This window comes from Ornithodoros turicata, chromosome 1, assembly GCF_037126465.1.
Source record: "Ornithodoros turicata isolate Travis chromosome 1, ASM3712646v1, whole genome shotgun sequence".
Lineage (NCBI taxonomy): Eukaryota > Metazoa > Arthropoda > Arachnida > Ixodida > Argasidae > Ornithodoros > Ornithodoros turicata.
This window is the reverse complement of record NC_088201.1, coordinates 48,244,327-48,271,290: the sequence shown is the minus strand read 5'-3', so window position 1 is coordinate 48,271,290 and position 26,964 is coordinate 48,244,327. Positions and strand designations below refer to the sequence as shown.

Sequence of the window (26,964 nt, the reverse complement as noted above, 5' to 3'; positions counted from 1 at the left end):
AGCTGAGTCAAACGCGCGAACGCACCCGCAAACGCTCGTGGGTGTCATGTCATTAGAAGGGGAGGACACAGCTTGCGATATTTGTATACCAGAATTGAACAAAAGGAACTCGGAACTTACCACAAGTTACTTTGACAATGTTACCGAAAAAAAGGAACGAGTTCCTCGAGAAGTTACTGGAGCTCAAAACCAACGAGTTAAAGTTAAAAGTTGCCGAACCGTCGAACCGAATTTTTTTCATTCCTCTATCACATCACATCACATACCGAAAGAAGTAGCTTAGTTACAGTAAAGAGTTACCACCAACACTGCATGTAATTCCGTGTAGTTCCGGACCAGTTCCCGTGGCATAGTGGTTAGGATGATCGCTTTCCACGCCGAGACTGGGAGGTGAAGCGGGTTCGAATCTCCGCACCGTCTGTGCTGTCTTGGGTTTTCCGGCAGACTTTCCAGACGTATGTCGGCCCTTTGAAGTCTGCCCAGGACGTATACCAAACCCCCTGTTCACCACTCCTTCCTGCTATCCTCTGTCCACGTCTGTACGCCGCTCATAGCTACAGTTGCTTCGCGGCGCTAACGCGGAACTAAAAAAAAATCTCAGGAATGACGCCAAACATCACTGCTCTGCCCATTACTTTAAGCGAGCCGTCTCTTTTGGGTCTGTAGTTTCTCACGCATGAACTTTTCTCCTGCAGGCTTATGTTCTTCCACGACAGGTTATCTTTTACAATTTTCCATTTTGCGTTATGAGGATTCACTTGCTCTCTGACTCGAAGAACACGAGGACGCAAGGAAACGTACAGCTGAGGCGCATTTGAAATAGAGGGTCTTCTCTGCAAACGTCAATATTGGTCACGCAAAGCTCCCGTTCGTGAACGGTTGCTTCGTGTGCCTTACGCACGCGCTGCCGCTTCACGACGTCTCGCTTACAAGCTTAACGTTGGTACTCCAATCGTCAGCTTTGCCAGCTCTGCTTTATGTGCGTATCGTGAGGTCCTTTGCGCAGGTTTCGTAAGGACCGCTTCGTGGTTGACCGCACATCTTCTCATCTGCTAAAACCTCGCGCACTTTTAGAGGTTATTTCCGACTGCTGGGGTACTGCCGTCCATGGGTTCGGTAACGTTTGTAGGCTGTCAGTTTTGTCGGTAGCGTGTTGCGACCAACTAGTTGCACGAAATAGAACAGCTGCGTGTTAAATTGCAGCTGGTACCGTGAAGAGGTATTTGTGATGGTTTTTCTGCCGAGGGTCAATATCAAATGTTTGTTCAGGCCTCCATTCAATCCAGGCCTTCTGTAGTCTACCAGCTGTTAGACTGGCTAAATAGGAAAGGCTACACGTTTTAGCTGCACCAACCGTCCAGTAGTGTTCCAGGAGGTAGTGGACGTTTCGGCGGAGGGTCTTCCGAGGCGTTATGTTATCTGTGCTCCGTAGAGTTGTGTAGATAACTTTTCAATTCGTTCGGATAAACTACTAACGTTATACTTTCCACTGAAGTCGCGCTCGTTCGTCCTGTTGCTGAGCCATTAAGTAAAAGCATCACTCGTTCATTATTTATTCTCCCTCGTCACCGTCTGAGCCACATTTTTTTTAACGTTGTGTACATGTGTACGTACCCAGAGCTCTATCCTAGAAACACTTGCAGCGAGCGAGGATGTTTCGATAAACACGGTTTGCTGAATACACGTACCGGTAAAAAGCTCCCATCTGCGAAAACCCGTTTCGTCACAAGGAACTCTTACAGTTGTCGCTTACGATATTTGTTTTGCGGCGACCAGAGCATTTTTTATACGTTTCAAGAACGTTTTTTTTAAGCATATCTCAGCACGAGGAGAGACAGCGCTTATTCACTGCAGTGATAGAAGGCAGAGGGGGTTCTATTTGGGTCACGAGAGCAAACCGCTTTCGGTTGATGTCGTCTGCAGCAAGGCACTTGCGCGTCTGCTGCCGACTGGTCATCGTCTGCTTGAGGCGTTCGCTAACGTATCGGACTAACTGCGGATATTCCGCGGGTGTAACACCCGCTCGTTCGTTTTCCTTCGCCAGTGAAGTGCACGAAACGTGGCGAGACCTCGATGCCGCTCACTCGGCAACGTTTATGAATTTCGGTGCTTGGTGCGCGCGCGGTCATAAAAGATGGATGTCGGTGTTAAGCACGTGGAAGAATGGATGGATAATTTGAACAATTTGATACTTGGACTCAAACAGGTGAATATGGTCTTACATTAATAACGTAGGTCCCATTGCATGTGCCGCCGTTGTGATTCAGATCGATGTATGGTAACGTCGGAGAAAGTTCTGTACACCGATGACATAGTCACAACTGCGATGTGGGTCGGTGGTGGTGTTGGCTTCGCTTTTGTTTATTTGTATCTCGCACCTTTGTATGAAGATGTAGCTCGAAAGTGAGGACATACTGAGCTGGCCATCTACGAAGAGTTGAAAGTTCCGTGTTCAATGTAATACGACGTCCAAATAGGGAGGTTCTGAGACCCAGCGAAGACACTCGCTAATAAAACTTCGCAAGTGTGTCGTAAAAACCATCCGCTGTGCAGAGAAAGAGGTAGGAATGTACAGACAGCGGTGCTTGAGAATGCGTTGAGGTGCTTCTAAAAGTTTGAATTCTATATTCTCTCCCACTTAAACATGTCTTGAACATTCCTAGTGCGTGGAAAGAGCCGTTGACGAGCATCTACAAGGAAGGGCGCGTCTGACAATTTGCTGCCTTCTCTCTTTGTAGATGCGGTTCGACGCGTTCCACGCAAACAGGTGTTTGTCTATGAATCATGCGTCGCAGCTCTCCGCGTGTAGGCTTTTGCGTATCAACCAGTCGAAGGTCAATGAAAGAGCTGCCTCAAAAGCGCGAACTGACGTTCAGAATTTCTGCAACTTCTGCTTAGTTCATCGAGCTGCCTGTCGCGACTAACTGCGCAAAATATAGGCGAAACTTTCGTAACCACGGTGGAATTAATTTTGTAATAGCACTCTAAAAGTTCAGCCATAGGCCAAGTGGCTCAAAGCTTATGGCGTTGCTTTCATTGTTCGTTCCGTTCGCTCTTCGTTCGTTTCTACACTGAACCTACACCTGCAAGCTACACTACACTACACTGCGCTGCACGAAAACGACCAGCGGAATTCGTCATCAGAGGCCGAGGAGTCTCCCGGTCCTGTGACGCAATTGCGAAACGTGATCTGATTGGCTATGAAAGATACGTCTGCTACGGACACCGCCACTCAAGGGGCACGTTCCTCAAACTCTTTCATGGCATGAGCAGTGTATTTAGGTGGGGATATATGAGCAGTGTATTGGCCGTTTATCGCAGGCCAATCAAAATCTAAAAGAGAAAGATATTGTTTCGTTCTTTGCTTCGGTGGTCCGTCTCTTTACCGTATACGAACGCGAGGGGTACACTCTTAGAAATGAACTTCACCGCATAGCACACTCCTAGCCAAACATCATCTCGAATGATATCGTTATCTGCACTGATTTGTTGAATACGTGAGGCGTACGCATTTTTTTTTTTTTTTTTTTACAATTATGAACAGCATAACCCAAGCAGCACAATGTACTGAAAGTCGAGTGCAATAGGGGTGGACGGTATGTGTCTTATCAATGGTCTTTAGTTTCATCAGTCTGTTCAAGGCCTTCCACCTACCCGTCCACCCCTATTGCACTCGACTTTCAGTACATTTTGCTGCTTGGGAGGTGTCACAAAAAAGGCGTACGCCTCCCGTTTTCAACAAATCAGGGCAGATAACGATATCATTCGAGATTATGGTTGGCTAGGAGCGTGTTATGTGGTGAAGTTCATTTTTAAGAGTGTACCCATATGCATATGTGCGCAGGATGGCGTGTCTGATCTATACGACATGCAGACGATGTGTGGCGAACGCATGGATAAATCTCTAGGTTGAACTTTTCCTAAGATTTCTGTTTATCATTTTGAGTGGGGATGTGCGGGCTATCTTTTGTTGATGGAAGATTGAAATAAGACAATCGTCGAAAGAACCAGACTGCTTCGGGAATGGAGCTCGCATATCATTGGTTGCTTGTCCAGTACGATACCGTGCTCCTCTGTTTGTGTGCCAGCCTCCATTGCTTAATCTTTCTTGTTGTATCAGATCCAGTCTTCTGTTTTTTGCATTCTGTGGTTATATTTCCGCATAAGAGATCGTCTGCGTTGACCCGTGCTACTTGACCCGTTCTCATATTCTCTACCGTTGCTCTGGTTGCGCTGCTCCCAACAATGGGCTGCTCGATGATGCGATGTACAATCATGTTCGGTAATGCCCCAGACAGCACAGTGTACTGAAAGTCAAGTGCAATAGGGGTGGAGGGGTAGGTGGAAGGCCTTGAACAGACTCGTGAAACTAAATAAAGTTGATAAGACACATACCGTCCACCCCCATTGCACTCGACTTTCAGTACATCGTGCTGCTTGGGGCGACACGAGAAAGCGCGGGCGTTAGGAATCATCTGCCAGATACATTACTGTCGTTTTGAACAACAGCCTTCGCACTTTGATACATTCTCGCTTCCGGAACCACCACACCATTATCTTAATCTTAACACAAGATGTTTGTGACGCGCTATGCTCGTGAGGACTGGGTTGAAAAACATGCGTTCGTAAAATCTGAATGAGGAAGTAGCAATCGGGATAAAAACACTGAGGCCAGTACCGGCGTCTACTTTTCGCCTCCGGGGGGACCAGTGGAAAATTTGCTCCCCGATAGCGGCCTTTTGCGCCCCTTTAGGGGTGTTCAGGCGAGGCAGTTCCCCCCGTAGACGCCGGCCCTGACTGAGGCGAGCCGATGTCTCGAGTTGATTTCGTTCCTCGAAGCATTTCCCCATTGCCGGCACTCCTGAAGCTTGCGTTCCTGCTTGACCATTATCGACTGCTCGAAAGCTAGTAGGCGCGTCTTCTGGATTAGTACTACAACACAAATTATATTTGCTGTGCATCTTTAGGGCTGCTTTGTTTTGTATGTGTGTGCGTGTCCCATGTGTATTGCGGATGGGCCAGACTCTCGGACAACCATCGCTTTGAACTCTTGCCTTTGTTAAAAGCCCACCTCTAAGTCATTATTTTCTCCCATGCCGCGTCCCCATACTTTTTCGAAGCGCTCCAGATTTTATTTATTTATTTTTTTTTTTTTTCTGTGTTCGAGCTTCTCAAAACATCTCTCAATACTGTGGTTCGAAAGACTCGAATGGAATACAAGTAGAGGATGAAAGAATAAGAGTGTGTTATCCCGTATAAAAACGAACAAAAGCGCCCAAGAAATCGAACGATCTGGGGATAGCATCTGTTTCGTGCCAATTGAACGGATAAACGGACTCTGTGTCTATTGTTGGTGTGCAAGGAACCTACCGAGCGAAGTGGCTGATCGGATTTGGTCACGAAGTGGCCGCTATGCGCAATGGAGCGTGAAGAGTTCGTGGGTTTTGATTTCCAAAGCGGATATCCTTCGGAGCTGCTGTAAAGAGCCCCGTTTATTTTTCGTTCAAGAAGATGGGAAACAGTTTGTTGCGTTGACGCTACGGCCGGATCATGCGCTCACAGAGCGGTAACGGCACGTTTGTTCACGGAACATATTTTGCCGTGTGCAATTCGCATCTCTTCAGTAGAGACAGGTGTGGTCATGCGCTGTTCGACGGATAATAACAAAAAGAAAAGCTGTCGCAGTGCGTGTCGATTGCGACATCGATCTTATAAAAAGTGTTTGCATATTGGGATCCTAACGAAGGACTTTGTATGGTTGGCAGTAACATTTGGATTTTTTTCTCCTGTAGGGATCGGACCCTCGCGCAGCTACATGCCGCGGGAAGCTACAGTACCGCCGTTCCAAGATCAACCACGAGATCACCAAACAGATGATGATGCGCAATGGGGCAGAGAAGCTCTTCAAGTGAGCACAGTATATTTTTTTATTGAAGTACCACGCGAGTTTGTCAACGTGTGATATCCGTGTGAGGTCGACTTCGATTAACGATTGCGCATTCTCGTGCTTTGCGTAACATGTGTCGCTCCATCTGGGTCGCCTGCCTTATCCCGCGTCTCATCGTCGCTCTCTTCGCAACACGACCTTTCTCGAAACCGGGTTACCAATGAGCCAGATTGATCGCATTTGCGATCGTTGCCGCGGGATAATCCACCATGAGTTCGAAGGCGACATCCGAAATTTCGCCAAAGGTCTTGAGCCACAGCTCTGATCACACAGCCCTACAACGTACCCATATACGTGGCGAGTCTTATGGCAGGAAGGTTCCCAGGATTCTCTTCCTTTTTTTTTTCCTGTTCTTTTAGGGTAGGGGTTGGTGTACCGGGGGGGGGGGGGGACACCAATGGTTTTTCGCATTTCTGACAGTTTTTTTTTTGGGGGGGGGGGGTGCTGGGAAAATTCCCGGTTCTTGTGGGTACTGTCCCGCGCGGTCCATATCGTCTCAAAGTTGCCTGGCCAAATCCAGCCCACCAACCTTGTGCCCTCAAAGCTCTTTTGACATTTTTGCACACCATAGGACTTCGATCCTTATTGTGAAGGGGCTTATTATTTCCTTCCTCACATCACCATCAGCAATGGGGTAGAGTGTCGCCCCTGGCGATGAAACTCCCCATTCATCATCTTAAAAATAAAGTTGTTGTTGTTGTCCCCCATAGCTCAGTGGTGTCCACTAGCCCCCAAGATCCGTAAAGGGCTCCCGAATGGGCGTAAAATTGACCCGCAGAGCACCCGCTTCCGATTACACTTGTCCCGCGACGTAAGCACTCAACGTTCCTGGCGAGTACAGTTTTTCTTCTCTCCCCCCCCCTCTCTCTCTCTCATTATTATTATTATTATTATTATTATTATTATTATTATTATTATTATTATTATTATTATTATTATTATTATTATTATTGTTGTTGTTATTGTTATTAACGGGATTATGTTTCTCGTGTGCAACGTTCGTCGTATCGGGAAAAGTAACCTCGAAACTCCGCGCTCAGGGGTTGCATTCTCTCGAAGGTGTGATGCGGAAAAATGGAGCTAGCTGCTTCTCTTTTCTGTTTTGATCAAAGGCGTATCGTGACGCTGCATTTTTAAGTAGCCGCTCCTAGGCTGCTTTGGAGGACGAACGTACTGAAAGGAGTGACCGACCTCGTTGGACGACGTCCGCGCGGGTCGAGTGCGGCATATTTTCACTAATAACTCGATTCATTAGTGGCGTCCGATGGCCGACCCTGAAAATGAAAGACGTTCGTCGAACTCTGCCGAAAGTGGGTCGAGTGTCGGCTCCTGGGAAAGGCGAACAGGTCTGCTATCACTTGTGGACTTCGACTTGTGTATGTCTTAGTAAACATGTGGGTACTTTTGGATCCGTGAGGAGAAACGACCGGGATACTTTGATCTCTCTTTTACACCCTCAGGTTATGGGCGTGCGCTGTGCTGCAGTGTGTGTGTACCGTTTCGAGGGCATAATCAGAAAGTTCCGAGGTTAGCGGGTAGCACGAAAGTGCCCATAGTTGTGTGCGACGGCTTAAAATGGCGCTTCAGCTTACGCTAGTGTCCTTACTTTTTTACGGAAAATACACTGGTATTGGCACGCGCCCGATCCACGTGCAGGAAGGCTGTTGAATGTCGCAGTATACCTGTGTGCAACGCCAACTACGGGACATTGTACAGGGTGTTTGCGCTAACGTGTCCAGAAATTATATTTAAAGCGAGCGATAAAAGAAAAGCAAGTGGTACTTTTCTGCTACTTGAGTAAGAAACAGATACTGCTTCACTAGTAGCACCTGTTTCTTAGTCAAGTAGCTGAAAAGTAGCGCTCGTTTCTCTTTTATCGCTCGCTCTAAATAAAATTTCTGGACACGTTAGAGCAAACATCCTGTATACGTGTAACGCAAGAGTGTGACGCCCTCGTACGCTATTTATGCGGTCGTTGGGCTTTGCGACATCTCTGACTGCATTTAAATTTCTAACGATTGTACAGAATGGTGAGCTTGTTTTCGGCTGCTTTACAGCTGCGCACGGCATATCAGTGTATCAAATGGAAGGCCGACCGCACGGGTTATCAAGAGTGTATTGGCATCGAGGCGGAAGACCAATCACAAGGACTGGGCGCTACCCAGAACTGCATCTTCAAAACGTTTCCAAATCGGTAACAGCTCCGTCCATTTCGCATTTTTACGAAGAACAAATGGTCTGGTGACACGAAACTTGTTTCGTGTGACCCTGCTTTCACATCCTCCTCGAATGGGGTGTTAGGTAACGCGCAATTCGGCTAATCCGGCAAGGAATTTCGCAGCATGATCTGCTCGCCCTTGGCCCGTAAAAGGGCCGTCTGTTCTAGCGCGCGCGCGGCCTCACGCACATACACCACACTGAGGACGCTGTTTCCCTTTAACCGAAAGTGACCAGGCCTCCTGCTTTTGCGGTCGCGTATCCCGCTGTCCGACCAACCAGCTTGTGGGATGGCGCTTTGTCTACAACTACAACGAACCCCAAATCGGGAAAAACTGCGGCTGAAGCACTTTCGTACGTTCTTCACGTGACCCTCGCCTGGCTCGTACCTTTCGTCCATCTGTCCGAACCTAATCAACCATTTCTGTAGTGAAGACTTTGTTGAAAGCAAAGCTTGGTTGCACATATTTCGTTCATCAAACTGCCTATGTGGGGTGGGAGCATGGCCTCCGTTTAGTGAGCGTTCATCGCAGACGACAGTGAAGAAATGAGGTGGGGAGAGAGAGTTGTCCTGTAATATCTAGCTATACGAAGATGCTCCAAATAAAATACAAAAGAAGAAAACAGCACATGGTGTAGGTAAAATAAAAAAGTGTGCAACAGCTGACTGACAGCACTGCCTTGGGTTTCAAGGAATATGGTCACTTTCCCCTCGATCGTCCAGTTTTGTTGCCAGTAAAAGACATACAACTCCCTGTCTGCTTTAGAGCGAAAGTGTGAGTGATATTAAACGGTAGGAGCGACGTATCGAAGAGCAAGTATGTCCTATCCACTTAGTTTCCTCCTTGACTGTAGTGACACCCTGTGGCTCGCACATACCATACAGAGAGAAAGAAAAGGAAAGGCACCTTCCAATATCATACTATCCTGCGGTGGTTTATCCAGGTCACTTAAATGGGAGACGCCTGACAGGGATACTGGAGCAGGATATGCACAGAAAGTAAAAGCTGAGCATCCCACGAATGCTGCTTGAGCATAGAGTAGAAGAGTGTGTAAAAGAGGATATCTTATCATCTAAGCATATGGTGAATTGATTGTCGCCATTGAAATTTCCAGAGCCACTACCAACAAGAAGTTGCGGGAGACAGTCGCATTGGAGCTGAGTTTTCTGAATTCCAACCTTCAATTGCTCAAGGAGCAGCTGGCTGAACTCAACAGCTCTGTTCAGATCTACCAAAGCGAAAAGTAAGTTTGTGTTGCTTGGAGGGAGTTCCTTGGTGGGACTGCAGAGTTGCACTGGGAATTTAGAGGTATTTCTTTGAGAATAAGTCGAGTGCAGTTGCTTAGTCTTGAGTGAATTATGCCTTTAGAAATACTGCAATGAGATTTCCTTTGCACTGCTCAGCAAAGCAGTTGACCAATTTATAGAGGTAAATGAGTTGGGAAAGGTGTACTCTGGGTACAAGTCTACAAAACCTTAAGACAGCCTATAGGACTGGCTTGACATACTTATTGTTCAGGTACTGGAAAAGTACACAGTGCTACTGTATAAATGAATAGGTGAGCGTCGTTACCGTGGATTTCTCCCGCTATACATCCAGTTGAGGAAATTCACAAAACGTAGTGAGACCTAGAGCACTGTATGGACGCGAAAGTCTGGCTCGTGGGCTTGGCTCGTGTGAGGTTTAAGCGTTGCATTCATCATTGAGTGTTTCATTGGCCACTACTACATCAACTACTTCTACATTACATGAGACATAAGCCACCTGCTTCAATTGTGTTTGTCAGTGTGAGTGTGATTGGGAAACATGTATGAGAGGACGTGTGTGTGTGTGTGTCGTGTGTTCTGTATCTGTGCAGCACTTCATGTGTTGCAGTGAAGGTAGTTGGGAAGGATGTGATGGTGGCATTTCTGACTGGTAATTGGACTGTGTGGTTTTGAGTCCTAGATGTCTGTAAGAAGTTATATTGCAAACAGCTATAGTAGTTAAGCTCCTATAGTTGTTTGCAACAACTGTCCTTTTTTGTATATTGGAGGCAGTTTCAAAACTTCCTCTCATGCATTTTATCATTTTCAATATCCTGTGTGTGATTTATTATTGTTGGTGCAAAAATGGTTCAGTCTTTACACTTTCTGTAAAATGATCGCTTCATGGCATACTTAAATTTTCTGTCATTACTTTCAGCCAATCTCATCTTGTGCCAATGATTCCTTTGGGTTTGAAGGAAACAAAAGATATTGACTTTCAAGAACCTTTCAAGGTAAACAAGCGATGTAAAATAGAGCTAGAGCAACTCCACATACAAAATGCATTTTCTAAAATTATTATTACATTAGGATTTTATCATGGAGCACTACAGTGAAGACAGCATGGCCTATGATAGTGCCATTCAGGAGTTCATGGATGTAAGACAGGTAAAGAACCATTTTTTTTTAAATTATTATTCTTAGGTTGTTTCTTGTTGTATCCTAATATGAGGGCTATGTCGTGGTTCTGTTTTTCAGATTTTTAGGTTCGGTTCAGATTTTGAGCGAACCACATAGATTTATTCTATTATTATTATTATTATTATTATTATTATAGATATAATGAAAACAACTATTTTCAGTGTCAAATGAAATGCATGCATATCATGCATGTTAAGCGAGGCAGCTGTGCTGCATTCACAAGTATCTTACTATAGCATTGTCACAGCATTGTCTTCAGCCATTTGGTTTAATGTGACACACAATTATGCACAATGCAAAAACTCCATAACACAAGCTTAAATACAGGCACAGAGACATGTGCCATTTGAACAAATGTTTATAATTCATGATTTTGTCTAATTTGAGATAGAGCTGGCTAGGTTCCAATTTTTGTGTTCCAGGTGAAGCTCACAACAGTTTAGCTTGTGACTAATCAGAGTGATTTTCAGGCTGCAAGAACACCCACGAGGGACCAAGCAGGTGTGCAACTGCTTTTCGAGTACTACAACTTGCTATACTTTGTGGACAGACGTTTTTTCCCTCCAAGCCGCAGCATGGGCATTTTCTTTGAGTGGTAATACTTTTGTCATCTTGCTGGCATAATGGGGATTGCTTTAATGGGTTGAGAAGCCTTAGTTATAATTCACTGTTTGTAGCATGGTAGCTCATATATTTCACGCACAGTCTTGCTTGTCTCTAAAGCATGCCGTTTTTGTGATAACATTTGCACAAAAAAACTGAATTTATTTGAATGATGATGAGTGAGGAGTTTCATCGCCAGGGGCGATACTCTACATTTGCACAAAATGTGCCTTCACATATTCATTACCCTGTATTCACATGAGTCAGTTTTCTGCCGGCAGCAAGTCGGGAAGGAGTGAGAGGATATCCGAGATAAACAAGGTCACTATGCGTCTGAAGACGCCCGCTCGTTCTCTAGCATTCACACGAGTCATTTTCCTGGCGGCTGTCAGTTTTCCGATCCCTTCTGTATTCGCACCTGCATTTCGATTGTGTCTAGCGTAGGATTGACCAATTAAAGAAAAAAACTTATTGCGCTTGGGCTCTTTGTGGATGATTCAGAGTGCATTCACGTGAGAAACAGAACAAGATATGGGCCAAAGAATAGATTCCGAAGAAGCTCTATGGAATGTAAAACAGCATTAACCCAAATCTCCGTGTGGATGACCCAAACGCCTGTCGGAGTATTTTGAGAATAGACCTTGTCACATTCGGTTTTATTTCCCACTAATGAAGCGTATCTCGATGATGAGCATCAATATAGGCGCGACAGCGTGCCGACAAGTGATGGACTGGGGATGAAGCTGTGATGTCGAACTACAGGTAGTCAATAATTAATTTAATTAAATCAAATCAAATTTTATTTTCCTTTCAGTAGGACGAGTAGCTTCCAGTTATTATGTTTTTATACTCCAAGCAACAAACAAAGGTTGGGCCAAGCTAGGCTATAGTTAGGCTGGCCTACCTGGCCTTGCTTGGTACATCATCGGCCAACAAGCTTGTTTCTTGATACGGATCTGTACCCTGGCCAATGACTTGCCAAACATTGGCCAGCCTACGTTGTGCCAAGCTTGTGCCAAGCTTGTGCCAAGATACAGACCAAAGCATTCCTGCGGCGTCCCTCATTTTCAGACTCAATTGTCTCTCGGCGTAAGGTAACGATATACCATTATTTGTTTGTTGCTCGTATTTCCCACAACGTTTCCTGAGGAAAAACAGATACTATACATAACTTGTCTCGCGAGCTTCCGCACATTCGAGAGACCTGTTCGCTTGTGTGTCAAAATGAAGGGTGAGGCATGTCTAAGTTTAATTTGGAGCGTACACAAACGACACTGAAATGGTGAATTGCTTGTCATATTAACTCGCCATGAAGGTAATGCTTCTGTTTCTTACTGCTTTAGTTTTGAGAAATGCCCTTAGTCCATCGAAAGTCGAACTTATGCAGCGCTAGGCCATTCTACGTTTCCCTCTCCCCCAGGCGAGATTGATCAAAGCTTTGGCAAGTGCTTGGCCAACGAGCTCGTTTCTTGATACGGATCTGTACCCTGGCCGACGGCTTTCCAATCCTCGCTCTGCCTATCACTATGCAATGCTGCGCCAACGTTGGATGGCCGAAAGAGTCGTTGGCCAACTGTCATCCGACCTTTTGCCAACCGTCGGCCATCGGCCATTGCTTGCTTGGGACATGTATTGGAAACGTGCAAGCGAACGATTATTTGTATTCAACGTCTGTCCAGCGAAAGAAATATCCGCGTTTATAAAATTCATGCTTTGTATTCCGTGTCTGTTTCGTCTCACGTAGGGACAAAGCTTCCTATGCAACAATACATTGTAGACATCTATCTATATATTGCATAATTGTTCCGAAGCTGCTGCGCCGGTGTGTCATTGCACCACTTTCGCGGTAAAGCCAAGCATTGTTGGCGTTCCAATTCAGAATTGGTCATAGTACAGTGAATGCCGTTGTATGGGACACACACAGAACAATCCTGATGAAATAAAAAGCAAGCGCGACAAGTATCCGTTGCGTCACCTTCTCCTTCTGCCAGCAGCAGACGCTTGTCGGTCGTCAGAATCTGTGCCGGGAGGACAAGATATCCGGCTGCCTCCGACTGCCGCTCTGGAGATCAGAAAGTGGTGACGAGGCGGAGAGCGCCGGTCACGTGGCACCAGAGAGCGGTGACGTTCCCTGCCGCCTGAGCGTCTGCCGGCAGAAAACTGACTCGTGTGAATACAGGGTTAGACAGGACGTGGCACCAAACTGTGAAGTTGCTGGTCAGGAGCAGCTGGTTTACATGTGTAAAAACATCTCACAGCTTCCCGCTCAGAGTTGCGCGTAATCGATTTCTACGAAAGGCATAATATCTTTGTGAGGACTTGGGAGAGTGTGACTGAAGTCTTCATACATTACCTGATTTCGAACGTGCAGTGAGTTGCAAATGTACAGTCATATCTTGTAAGACTTTGTGAGAATCGCTTCACAACCCCTTTAATAACTATTGTTCCAGTTTGCCTGACTAATGAGGAAGTATGGTATGTAAGATTTGCAAAGATAAGTTCGGGAAATTGCCATATACTCTGAAGTAAAGTGCGAGTTGGATGGCTGCACATTTCTGTGATGTGTCTTTAAAGTACATGATAGTTACAAACCTTCAGACTGCAGTTACAACGTATTGCTCTATGCATTGTGAATTACTGTATTTAATGGGTGAAACTTATATTTTCATAAATTTTGAGAAATATAGGTCATATATGAAATGCAAAGCAACATCAAACATTCAAAACATTCTGTCTAGGTTTGACTCCCTCACAGGAGTTCCTAGCACGCAGAAGACAGCTGCCTTTGAGAAAGCCAGTGTTCTCTTCAACATTGCAGCCCTCTATACACAAATAGGTGCCAAGCAAGTAAGTGCCTGCCGGTTCTTAAAACTGAAATTTGTTGAAGCAGTGTTAGCAGATGTCTGATTTATATCCTGTGAATTTAAACCACTTATTGTAATAGCTATCTGTTACCAGATATCAGTCGCTTCCTATGTTTTTCCTTTTGGGTAGGATTGTTCTATTTTTTATAGCCATAGGCATGTGTACGTAAGCATGTCAAGGTTTATGATGACTGGAGTTTCTTTCCTGCTTGATGGAAGGGATGACCTCATACAGGTCATGATTGAAGCCTATCTTCGGCCTGTTTCAAGAGCGTAGGCTCAGGTGCTCCAGAATAAAATGGCAGTTGTGGGTATCCTGGATGTTGAGATTTAATTTTTTTTTTTTTGTTGAACATGCCCTCCCTGTGGCACTATGTTTCTAGGAAAAGAGTGCATTAATTATGTGAGTACATGTAGTACTTAATATAGCAATATTTGTGAAATGTCTTCTGAAATGCTTCAATTAGACATCTTCAATCCAGCATGTGCCATGATGATTTTATATATATCAGTGACATTTGGAACTTTCAGGATCGTAGCAAGAGCTCAGGAATCGACTCTGCAGTGGATAGCTTCTTGAGGGCTGCAGGCATGTTCTGCTATATTAGAGAAAACTTCAGTAAGCCTCCAAGCATGGACCTAAGTAGCGACACTCTGGAATCACTCACACACATCATGCTGGTACGTTCAGTGACATATTGCTCCAATATTTAACCAGTGTAATACAGTTACAACATTCCCATGCAATGGTTTTGACTAAATAGACTACTACTGTGGAAGCAATTCAGTTATGCTGTACAAAGGCCTGAAAGGTCAGAACCTGTACTGAATTCACTGCACTTCCATACTGCATATAGTAAACAACTGTCATAGATTGAGAAGTTACCCATGAAAAAGAACTTGTTACAAGTTAAGTTACCGTGTGCAAAATGTAACTAAGTTAATAACGAAGTTCTTCAGCCTGAAATGTAACTTGCAGTTACTGAGCTACTTAAAAAAAAGAACTAGTTATTTCTAAGTTACTTCGGACACAAAATAGCATTACGCAGCGCGCGTGAGCAGTTGAGTTAGACCTTGAGTTGCCTGCGGAGGAGTGCAACACGCTTAGATCGTTTTAGTTTATGTCCAACAACAGACCTCTTCCTGTTTGTAAACAAATGACGTCATAGTGTTCGACAACGCCAAAATTTGGTAGAATTGAACTACGCTCGAAGCTAGAGGTGAACAAGGTGGTGCCCGAAAGCCACGGTCTTGAGGGGATTACGATATCGTCCCTTAAAGGGACGCGACCTAGGTCCTACTTTTCTTTCCATGGGAGGCAGCGAACAAGTGCCCGTTCGTTGAACCCAGCCCTCTCCCTCCGATTTGTTTCGGTTTCAGTCTGTCTACCAATGTCATGATGACGTTTCTCTGGTAGAGGTCTATTCGAACGCTCTGCATCTTTACTCCCTGTGGGCGCACAATGGTTCAGCTTTATTTCAATGGCAGCGCTTCTTACTTCCTGAATAAAATACTGTCATTGATTGAATATCACGTTTTATGGCAAAACAATGTCATGGAGGAACTGGAGAGAAAGCAAGAAAATATGTGGACGTGAGTGAAAAGTGAGTTAAAAGTAACTTACCTGAAAAAGGAACGAGTTCCTCTGAAAGTTACCACGGCGCAAAAGTACCGAGTTAAGTTACAAGATACCAAAAAAAGGAACTTAGTTACAGTAACGAGTTACCTCGAACTCTGACAACTGTACCTAGCAAGGTTGTAGACGTAGGTACAGATTTCGAGTAAACCTTGGGCACCAATACGAAGGTTGTTAAGGTGTGTTTATTTTTGTAGTGTGGAATTATGTCATTAATGTCGTTCATCAAGCAGCTTTGCAAAATCTCATCATGCCTCTGCTGCTACCAAACCCCTCAGTAGAGACAGGGAAAAAAAAAGATTGCATTTTTTCCCCCTCTCTGTCAGTCATTCTGGGGGTTCACTGTGTATAGTGGAGTCGTTGGTTGCATGATTGCAGATGAGCCAAGAAGTTGGGATGGTAGCAGTCGGTACGGGCCAGTAATGGCTGCGTTCTCAATTAATGATGGCATGAGTCATTTGGGGATGGCTGTTTCTGCTTAGCTGTTGATAAAAATTGACACTTTTCGGGCTTGCCAGAAAGTAGATGTGGTCTAGGGCAGGCCGGGAAGAGGGCACACAAGAAGGGGTTTCGTAATGATTGGATAGAGTACAAACACTGGGTTGACTTTCAAACATCCCACCACTATAATTTTCATTCACTGCATTCATTCATTAAGTTTCATTCACTGCAGTATCCACCTGCATAATGTGCGCAAAGTTTTCTCCATGCTGGCGTTGTTTCACAGCCGATATGCACAGTGGCCAAGGCTTTGTGGGTTCAGGTGTTAGCAACCAGGCTGTTTTTCTTCCTTGCTTGTACCGCAATAATTAGTGTTTTCAAAACAAAGTTCCTGAAAATTCTCTTGTCAGCTTGCATCTGGGTCATTTCGTGATCGGTGTTTTGCGATGTTGGTTCCGGTGTGCAGTTTGTCAAATCAGTGTTTTGCGGTGCATTCCATGCTTTCCATGCAGATTTTTTCTGGCATAGGATATTCACCTTTTACCTACACTTCCAGGCTCAAGCACGAGAGTGCCTCTTTGAAAAGCTTATCCTTAGTAATGTTGAGAAGCAAGGAATCTCAACATGCATAGAGGTTGGCCAGGAGGCAGCAGAGGTAATCATTGTTTTCGTAACATCCTTTTTATTTGAATGTTGCCAAATGCATCTTCTGGCCCGTAACTTCCGAAAGGTTGATGTCACTATTATACTTAAGGGAGTCATTTTACATTTGACTTCTAGGTTGCAGAAGTCTACACACAGTTGCACAAACTCATGTCCACACCACCAGTAAAGGATTATGTTCCATATTCATGGATCAGCCTCATTTTAGTGAAAGCTGAGCACTACAAGGCATTAGCTCACTACTACATTGCAGTGGGCTTGTTAGACCATTCCAGTAAGTCTCACTTTGACCCCGTCTTCTTTTGCCATTTGATTGAATATAGTACTAGCTGTGTCCGTTTCTGTATCTGTTGTTTCCTCCCAACTAAAGTTTTCCTTCCGTTATGTAGGTGACATCGATGAATCTGTGCGAAGATCCCTGGAATTTCTCCATGTGCATGACCAGACCAACAGCACTTGCATTGACATCAGAGTACCCGAGACAGCCGAGGATAAACGACAACTAGGTGACATACTTTACTATGCTGCACAGCAATGTTCACAGGACATTTGCTATTTCGTAAAGCTCTGTAAGGATTGTGTAAATGTTGGCTGCATGCAGACAGTTAGGATATTCAACATAGTACAGCTCAATAAATGATGCATTGCATTTTATTACTGCCAAACCCTCTACTACAGCTTGTATAGCTTGATCAATTACGAATTTCATTTATTATTTAGAGCTACAGCAATATTCTTAAAAATTCCTATAAGTAATGATATCCTGCATGAAGAAAGATTGCATTAAGTTTTCGTTTGCAGCATAAATTTCCTGATGGGTAAAGCATTCTATGCGTAGCACACTGATCGATGAAGAGCAATGGGGAAAATGCCCGATGAAGTGGTGGTACTTAGAAATGCTCTGAAGATTCTGAATTAAGCAAGAGGCAGAGTTGGGAACTTTATAGTAATGTGTGCACTATGTTGTGATCTGTTAGGCAAAGCTCATCTGCGAGAAGCACTCCTCCTGCACGAAGAAGCGTTGCGACTTCATCGCATGTGCAGGCAGTTGCGGCAAGTGGACAACTTGCTCAGGAGGTTAAGAGCAGACCACGACATTGCACTCCAACGTTATGCTGATCTGGAGCAAGAAGATGACTTTCAAGAAGTTCTCGACCCACCTAAAATTCAAGGTGAGATAATGTTGTACATTTACTTCAAAAATATTATTTTGCTCTTTGCAGCTGTGTAGGTTATCTCTGCCTTTGCGTTTTCGGTTTTCACGTTGTTCGAAGATTGGTGCTGAGTTATTGCAGCAAATGGAAAATTGGGTGACAGTGGGTAAGGTCATGCAAAAGAGTTCACTTTCAGATGGGCAATTAAAAAGAAAGGGCTTCTCACATTCCAGACAAACATGAGATGCTGAGCAGCAATGCTGAACAGAAGCATTTAGCAGTGCCTCTATTACCTATGTGGGTTGTTGAATTTGCATTTTGGCGCGCTTGCGTGGTTCTCTGGGCTCTCCAGGTTTTACCACAAGCGACGGCGATGCAATAGTGTTTTTCAGGGTTTTGCAAAATGGGCTTTAAACAGTTAAAACCTAAAAACCAAGGCTCTAAGGTTATTAAATAGAACTTAGTTGATATCACATGTTCTATATGTCTGCTTATTATAGTAATGAATAGAAATTTTTGCTTTTCAGCATCAACAAAGTACCAGTTAACGTTGACATCACCAGACTTCACACAGTACAAGGTGAAGGATCTCTTCCATGGCCTAGTAAGTATATCTTGCAGTGTTGACATACAGTGTATATCTTGAGTTGAATGACAGCTTAAATGCATTTAAACTAATATCACCTAATTTTGAATGGTCAAATTTCATGTTCTGGATTATAAACCACCATACATTATTCATAAAATGACAATGGCTCTTATGGAATGTATATTAACGACTAGGAAGTATACTGGCCTTTGGAACTCAGCTGTGAGATCATGAAAAGAAACTAAGCCTTGTGCAATTTACACAATGTCCAGCGAGGCCTGCGAGAAAAATGCTTGCTTGTGCAAGCTGGGTTTTATCCACACCTTCACAAAAAAGGTAATACTGGAATACGCAATATAGCGCCTGCATAGGCCAGGGAAGAACATGTAGATATGACAGGATTAGAGATATTTCGACTTGATAATCAGTATTCTGTTTGCTCACCTGAGCTTCATGCATTAAGAGTTGTGAGACTGTGAAGCTTAGTTTTTGAGTATGGAGATAACTTTTATTATGATAATTTTGCTTTGAAAATTAAACATAAATATAATGCAAGCTAGTATGCACAAGGAAATAAGCACACAATTGGTTTTGTTTATTCCTCCACAGGGCCCCATTAGCATCTTCTCTGCAAGGCACCATTGGTCAGCAGCTAGGGCAGTACATCTCACAAAGAAAGGTCAAGAGAGCTTTGGATTCAGTGTTCGTGGGGACTCCCCGGTAATTGTGGCTGGTGTGGAGCCTTGCAGCTTGGCAGAGGTAACTGCTGTTTTCTATATGCTGTAAATTTTCTGTTGGACAACTGCACTCAAGTTGTTACGGAGGTAGCTACTTAGTGCAGACTGGGAAAAGTATGGCTTAAACATCGACAACAAAGGACTGACGTCTACCTTTCTGCAAGAAGCTGTGGAAACATGAGTTTATTGTCATGACAATGCATGTCTTTCCAGTTTTTGTGAAAAAGGTGCAGATTCTCTACATACCGTTTCGTTTTATCCTTTACAGAATTTTTATAAAGCCATGAGAGCAGCATAGATATTGTTTTTGCACTTAGGTTATACGGCCAAACTGACATCCTCTCGAAGAAAATATGCAACTACAAAATGAATAATTACCTAAAATTCATTCATCAATTTTTAATTAGGGGATTTCATGCAAAAGCGCGATAGCAGAATGAGAGAGTATCCTAGTTGAACACCATTCCACGTTTAAAAAATCCTGAAACGTGCGTGCATTAAGATATCCATGCCGGAATTTTGATATGCAAATGAGGCAAAACCACGGTGACCGGGAACGCGGGGAGTATAGCTCATTTTATGTCAGAGGGCCACGTGATTTGGAGAGGTGGAGATTATTGGAGTAGGTGTTGGTCTGCATGCCAGATAAACTGCTTTCTGGCCCAGATAAGCCTCCCTTGGCAAAGGTGAAGTGCTCCTCAGGCACACTTTTTCAGTTTCGGCTCATTGGCATATCAAAATTCGGGGATGGATATCTTAATGCATGTGCGTGTCTCAGGAGTTTTTTAAACGTGGAATGGCTTGCAATTGGGATATTCTTTCATTGTGCTATCTCGCTTTTGCCTGAAATCCCCTAATTAAAGGGTTAATTAACGAATTTTGGGTAATTATTCATCTTGTAGTTACATACTTTTTCGAGGGGATGTCTGCCTGGCCATGTAACTAAACTACAAAAACGACATCTATGCTGCTCTCGTAGCTTTTTTATAAAAATTCTGTAACGGATAAAAAGAAACACCCTGTATATTATTGGATACCACAGTTCCTCTAAGCATATGCCATGTGTCAAATTTTTGCAGTTTTTACATTTTGAGTTCTGACGTGCCGACAGAACAGAATAGATAGCATATTTCATTTTGCGGACCTATGAAAGTAAGATGATCGGCATGCATAGCCACTCAAAGTTCCTGGATTACATAAGGAGTCTCATGCAATCCCCACTCATCTTATTCGCCTCTACATCTCTGCAAATTTTTAAAACTTGACGATATCTGCTAAACACTGCACCACTTGGGTGGAGCAGCATTAGTGTTGTAGATGTGTTCAGATGATCTCTAAATGCAACATACTGTTCAGGAAACGAGCATTTTTGTTGTGTTAGGTGTGTTGTCACTTCGTGTTTTGGTCATTTTACTAGTAGTCTGTGCCGTGCTTCAGATCTCTCTCGTCATCAGCTGTGAAGGAGCCGTAGGGAACAAGAGGTTTGTGGAGAGTCATACAAGAACCTCCACCAAATTGCTAACATAAAATGAATGTGGAATAGACACTTTAGTAATTGAGTCGAGGAAGAAATCAGATAAGGTTCTCTTCAGTAAGAGGAACTCAGCAAAGGCAAACAGTATGGTCGTTTACATCATGCAGGTTGAATGCCAAAATGACCGCAAAGCTAAGGTGACAACTTATTTGCCACTAGTACCATACTGTACTTTTCAGCTACATGTAATGCTTTCAAATTGTTTTTCAAAAACTTCCGGTTTTCTGATCTGAGCCTTTCAGATGGTGCACTGTTAAAAGGGCACTCATCTGCATAAACCTACCTAAACACAAGAAAGACTGTGCCCCAAGTGCTTCCAGTATTTGCAAAGCAGGTCAAATGGGCAAAATAGGTACACTTCTGAATCTTCTGGCAGTCCATAACTTCAGAACTTTTTTCAGAAGTTAATGGAACATTTAGAGATTAATACAGCATTGTTCTTATACCTGTTGAATGCATCCATCAGTATCCATGTCGCAATTCTGCCTGTATAGTTAGTCACTTTCTAAATTCTGCACACATTATATTTCAGTTGGCTGGAGTAAAGGAAGGCGACTTCATAGTAGCCATTGGTAAGACAGACACGAAATGGTCAACGCACGATGAAGTGGTGCAGCTGATACGGGAAGCAGGCCACGAGCTCACAGTAAGAGTCATCACTCCTATGGACCGAACCTACCTTCGTCAGAGTCCGGCATCATCCACAAGTTCCTCGTCGTCATCTTCTGGCGTAAGCAGTTCTGGAAGTTCGAGCCGGCTGCAAAGTCCAAATGGCTCAATTGCAAGCAATAAGAGCAAAGATGGACACAAGAGGCTAACGTGGAACTTCTTCCGTCGTGGAACGTCAAAAGAGCGCCCCAGTGCAACGTACGATGCAAATGTTTTGCTACGTTGAGATACTGGGACTTGTGAATTGCTACGTCCAATGTGCAATGACTATTGTGCCTTAACAGTGAACTGCAGTAGATGTGACATTCCTCTGTGCTTTCTCCTGCAAACGTACTGACACAGCATCCCACATGGAATTCCTGCACTACAACCAAATCTTGCATGTGTCGGTGCACAAACCCTGCATATGGAAGCATCCTCGGCATACAACGAGGACAAATTGGGACAAAGGATGCAGGGCAGTTATGCAACAATTTGTGCATGACTGAATTGCGGTGACATGGAAGATCGTGTTGATTCTGTGAAGAGAGTGTAAACACCACGTATTACTACTATTTTCGTAAAATACTCTAACGATGTATATTGTTCATTGTTGTAGGACTGATACATGCATTGTTGCATCAAAATTCACTTCAAGTAGTTCGGTCAAGTGGAAGCAGACAATACCTGGTTATTCATGAGTTCAATTGGGATGACTGAAATAGTAGCATGTATTATAAAGCTACAAACATGTGTCCAGTAGTATTAAAGTGTAAAATATATGTACAGCAGATGTTGACTTTCTCAATTATAACAAGTATGACAGATGTTTGTGTAACACACCTTGTACATCGTACACGTTTTTTTTACTGCCTTTCTGTCAACTGATGGTGCATGGCACCCTGTCTTTGGAATTATTGTGACCACATGCCCAAATTTTGCACCTTTGGATGACTACATTGGTTCGACATTTCAGTTTTTAGCCTTTAATCCTCCAATTATATGGATATTCAAACTGTCCACAAATAAATGTCTCGAGGAAAATTGTACTGTCTGGTGAATTGTGTAGCTGAGTTGCAGAGTCTGCAGTGTGCAACACATGTATGCCATGTAGTTGCTGTCTTCCAGCTGCACCTTGAATAGCACTGTATAATGCTAAGCTCATGGCTCCCTCAGAGGGGCTCTGCTTTTTCAGGTGCTTGCAAGTTCATTCATGGACAGTTGCATATTTACAGAATTCAAATGGAAAGCATGTTTACTAAAAGGCCATGTTTGTGTACTGACAAAAATGGGGCCCATTGCATTTTGACAATTTCATTCGGCATGTCCTGGGAATGTTTCTTCTTCCATGGTGAAGCAACAACTTGTACATACATGTAGATACAAACTAACGTTTATTGTAATGTAGAAGTGCACTTTAGTGTGAGTTTTTTATGCATACATACATACATTACACTATAAAATAAACAGTACATACCAGAAATGGTGTTACGTATCACAGCTGTGTGAAAAACTGACATCAAGAAAACAAGAACTAGACTAATGTTTCATCCCTGTATGCATCTGTATTGACAGGCATGCGTTCCAGTGCATGAAACATCGTACCATCAGCATTTCTGTAAGCCTCTTCAAGATCAACAGCACTTAAATAAAACTGGTACCAAATATCCTCATTGATGTGACTTAGGAGTGTTTCTGGATCTGCAGAGCTATTCTTCTTCAAGCTCCTTTCAAGGTACTGCCATACAAGGGATACAGGGTTCAACTCTAGCACATTAGATGGCAAAAAGAGCACTGAATGACCAGCACTTTCCATGATGGACTGCAGTTGAGGGGCACATAACTTTGCTTCTTGTTCTAGTACTAGTTCAAGCAGTTCATACCTGCTGCTTGTGCGGTCATAGGGTGTTGAGTGTTGTTCCAACCACTGTATTATTTCCTGCTTCGGACTTATCTCGGAAGGTAGCTTCTCTGTAGGGTCAGTCATCCAAGTAAAGTCAGTAATAACCACAATGGAACGAGCAGGTAGTTTCTCGGCCAGATTGCGCACCCAAGAACATAATGAACCCCGAACGTCGCCAGGAGATGGAACTATTTCGAATGTTGGGGCGGTGCCACTTGCATTGGACCCAGCAAATAAAACAGCTGCGCTTGGACATATGCAATCTTCAGGTCTGTGTGCCACCACATGCTTATCATCCAACCAGCACATGTCAAGAAAAAAAAGTGTGCCACGGCCTCGCGCCTCCTGAACGTCTCGGAGGTAACGTGCGCGTTTCGCAATGAGGGAACATTGCTCAATTGGCACCATGACGTCGTTCCAGCGTCGAAACACAAATCCGAGTGATTCGAGAACGTAGCCAAAACGTCCTTCCGGGTATCCGTTTTTCAATGCAAATTTCATACTTCGGAGCCAGTGTTTCTTCTGATCAAAAAACTGTGAAAGAGCTTCACGTACCTGTTGACGTTCTGCAAAAGTGGGAGCAGAACCTCTCTCTGGAGTGATGAACTCTTGGAGGCTGTCATCCTTTCGTTTGGCTATGCGAAATATGTGTCGCTTCCGGACATTAGTGGCGAGCTCGGTAGCTCTAAATGGCAAGCTTGACCAAGGGTTTGAGACGCAAGGCAACACAATTTTGCATATCGAACATGCGCAGGTAACATCGTTGCCATTGAGTACCCGCAGGTACATTTCTCGTTGATGAGAAAAGTACAAGTACACATTGCACACAACATTCTTAGCTACAGCGCTCAATGAGCGCACACCTTCCCGTGCACGGTCACACTTGTCGGGCTTCGGCATTCCAGTTTCGGATGCACAATCGTACCACATGTGCCACGCGCGCCATGACAATGTCCATGACCTACTACTTTAGCCTAACGTTAGCCGTAGCTGTATCCACAGTCTTCGTTTACGCAACCGTATTTTAGCCGGAAGCGCTTAACGGCTTAACCAGCACCAGGTTAACCAGCGCAACCAGCAGTGCCCGCCACTCGTTTTAGTTCGCGGCACGAAACCGGGAGGGCGCCCTCATTTTACATTATATTTTGCGGAGTTGCAGAGGGCTCTGACATTTTGCAGAGCCCTTTACGATATTTTGATTTTGCGCTGACATTTTGCAGAGTCTGCCACTCCGTTATGAGGACAGGCGAGAGGGCCGAATATTTCGTATTTGAAAGCGCACATGGCTCGCAGGTTCTGTGATTAATATTTCTCTGCTGAGTCTGAAATAGAAGAAACTGGAAATGACCATGGTCTGACTTTGATCACATTATTAATGATATCGCAGTGGTTGTGGTGGTGGCTGTGTGTGTGTGTGTGGGGGGGGGGGGGGGGGGGGTATAAGGGGGGCAACCGCTCCCTACCCTGAACGGTTTCTTTCTTTCTTTGTTTGTTTCTTTCTTTCTTTCTTTTTTTTTTTGTTTAACTGGGTTTCAGTGACCGGCGCTCCTTGCGGCACACCGTGACTTCTTATGATGATTTATAACTGCCCCTTTTCTTTCTCGTGTTTGCCTCTACTGCAGTTCGCGTGTGGGCATCCCGAAATTTGCCCAATATTGGTTACTTGCATTTTTTGACAATCTAAAATGCACATTCTCGTCAGACATGGCTGGCCTGTGGTCGGCAAACATGCCGAAAATGCCGAAAGCAGAGTGTTGTGTGGGAAAGTTGGCTCAAGGCCGCGCGGACTCCGTCGGGCTGTAAGCTGTCGGTACCGGATTTCAAAAATCGTAACAAAAAACGCCCTCGGGATATTTTAAGGTTGAAAAATATAGACATTGGGCTACGAATTGGTCCCAAGATGGACATCCTAGGACGACCGGCAGTTCGTTATTTTGTGTCCCGACATCCGCGTTAAAAAAAAAGAAGAAGAAGAAAAAAAACAAGAAACACAAATTTGTGATTTTTTTCAGAAAAACTACTTGGAACTAGAGCCCTGATCTTTTTATTCTGTTAAACGTCTATATGATGTGGATCGGATAAAAAATAATTGCGCACGGGTGTCGCGTTGATGATATAATAATAAAAAAGAATTTTGTCGCACTGGGCTTTGTTTCTGGCGTCGTTGTCTTCCAGTGATTTTTGACAAAAGTACATGACGATTTGCTGAGAGGTGGACTGGCCCCTTCTCAGCACGAGCAACGTGGAATCTTCGAAATCGAACGAATAGTTCATCGCGGGAAGCCCCGGAATGAAGAAAGGTTTCGCGTCCGGCGAACATGTTTGGCGCCGCCTGGTGGGAGAACGGTTCGAAGCGGAAGTTAAATATTTTGCGAATGTACTATTCAACTGAAGGGGAACATCACAAAACATTACTCTCGCGATCTGTGATGGTCGAGTCACCGACTTCGGACGTTTGAGCCAGAATGACTCTGTTCTACGTACAATATGTAGTTGGTCGGTCCAATCTTACTGTACGCGTTGCAACAACTAGTTGCCTTTTCAAGAAGACAGTTTCTATGTCATCTCCCTTGTAAATGTCAACTCTATGGAGGAAGGGAAGCATAATTCACAGGAAAAGGAACCCTAGGGGCAGGACGTTTTTCAAGCAGATCTGCGGAATGGTGGAAGTGATCTCAAAATGTGCTCGCGTCGATTAGAGTCAGTAAATAGGGTACCGACCGTGGTCAGTCATTCCGATGTCGAGGTGCCTCTAGACAAGGTTGGAGTTCATCCGCATCACGCAGATGCTGGGTCAAGAGAGAAACCTTCGTTGTCGCGGGTTCTGATAACGCGCGATGCCAGGCAATCCTCCACAAAAGGAAACAATTCCGAAAATCCTGAACCCTAATCATAGGTAAGGCAGAAAAAAATGCGTTACATATGCGATAACTGGTTAATGGGTAAATGGAATTATATTATTAAAGAGAATCATAGAGGGAGTGCACTTTTCAGGGCGCTCTGAGGGCCCTAGGGTCCTGAAGACGCGGGCGCGCGGATTGAAGCATTTCAAACTGTTCATGTCGCGCCTGTAGTAAACTGTAGTAAAGTGGCACATGCTACGCGTAGTGCAGAATGGCTCCAAAAATGCTAAAACACCTTCAGCTTACGGCATTCGGCTAATTAGGCAATGGCAAGCCTCGGTACATATTTAACTTTGGAATATATTTCGTCAAAAAAATTTACCTTAATCAGAAAAGGCGTTAGCTCCAGTATGCAATTTAATTCCTTCAAATCAACATGTAAATCTCGTCTAACCTGCATGATAACTTAATAGAGAATATCGGATATCTTCTCAAATATCGTGCATGAAAGCGGGGACGGGGGAGGTCCCCCACAGCCTCATCTCAACCAAAGCAATGCCTTGTGCAAATCACGGATTTCTGCAGGGTTTTCACCTCGGGGTGTGTAACACCCATATCTCCTGGTTTGGGGCTTATGGTTTCTTTCTTTCTTTTCGCCTTCCTGACAGGTTTTCCTTTTTTCTTTTTTCAAGGCGGTGCTGGCCTCGTGGGTGCGTTAGGGTGTGACGGGGAGTTG

At 44.2% G+C, this 26,964-nt stretch overlaps 2 protein-coding genes across 5 annotated transcripts in view; one reads left to right on the top strand and one right to left on the bottom strand.

Moving 5' to 3' along the window:
• The window catches only part of LOC135378190 (rhophilin-2-like), a 107,327-nt gene extending 84,172 nt beyond the window's left edge, over positions 1-23,155 (top strand). For 3 of the 4 annotated variants that reach the window (XM_064611125.1, XM_064611127.1, XM_064611128.1), the window contains exons 2-15: positions 5,793-5,908; positions 9,281-9,409; positions 10,351-10,426; positions 10,503-10,580; positions 11,084-11,208; positions 13,955-14,063; positions 14,612-14,761; positions 16,714-16,812; positions 16,938-17,094; positions 17,210-17,326; positions 17,798-17,992; positions 18,502-18,578; positions 19,173-19,322; positions 21,367-23,155. In XM_064611125.1, the coding sequence (XP_064467195.1) occupies positions 5,793-5,908; positions 9,281-9,409; positions 10,351-10,426; positions 10,503-10,580; positions 11,084-11,208; positions 13,955-14,063; positions 14,612-14,761; positions 16,714-16,812; positions 16,938-17,094; positions 17,210-17,326; positions 17,798-17,992; positions 18,502-18,578; positions 19,173-19,322; positions 21,367-21,729 (1,941 nt within the window). In that variant the 3' untranslated portion in view covers positions 21,730-23,155. Of the gene's footprint in view, positions 1-1,928; positions 2,207-5,792; positions 5,909-9,280; positions 9,410-10,350; positions 10,427-10,502; positions 10,581-11,083; positions 11,209-13,954; positions 14,064-14,611; positions 14,762-16,713; positions 16,813-16,937; positions 17,095-17,209; positions 17,327-17,797; positions 17,993-18,501; positions 18,579-19,172; positions 19,323-21,366 lie in introns of those variants that run through there. The other variant, XM_064611126.1, reaches the window with a different exon arrangement.
• Positions 22,860-24,458, bottom strand: LOC135378191 (uncharacterized). The gene has a single exon (XM_064611129.1). It carries the CDS (start codon positions 24,313-24,315, stop codon positions 23,017-23,019), a length of 1,299 nt encoding a protein of 432 aa, XP_064467199.1. The 5' UTR covers positions 24,316-24,458; the 3' UTR covers positions 22,860-23,016.
• Between the last annotated feature and the right edge of the window lie 2,506 nt (positions 24,459-26,964).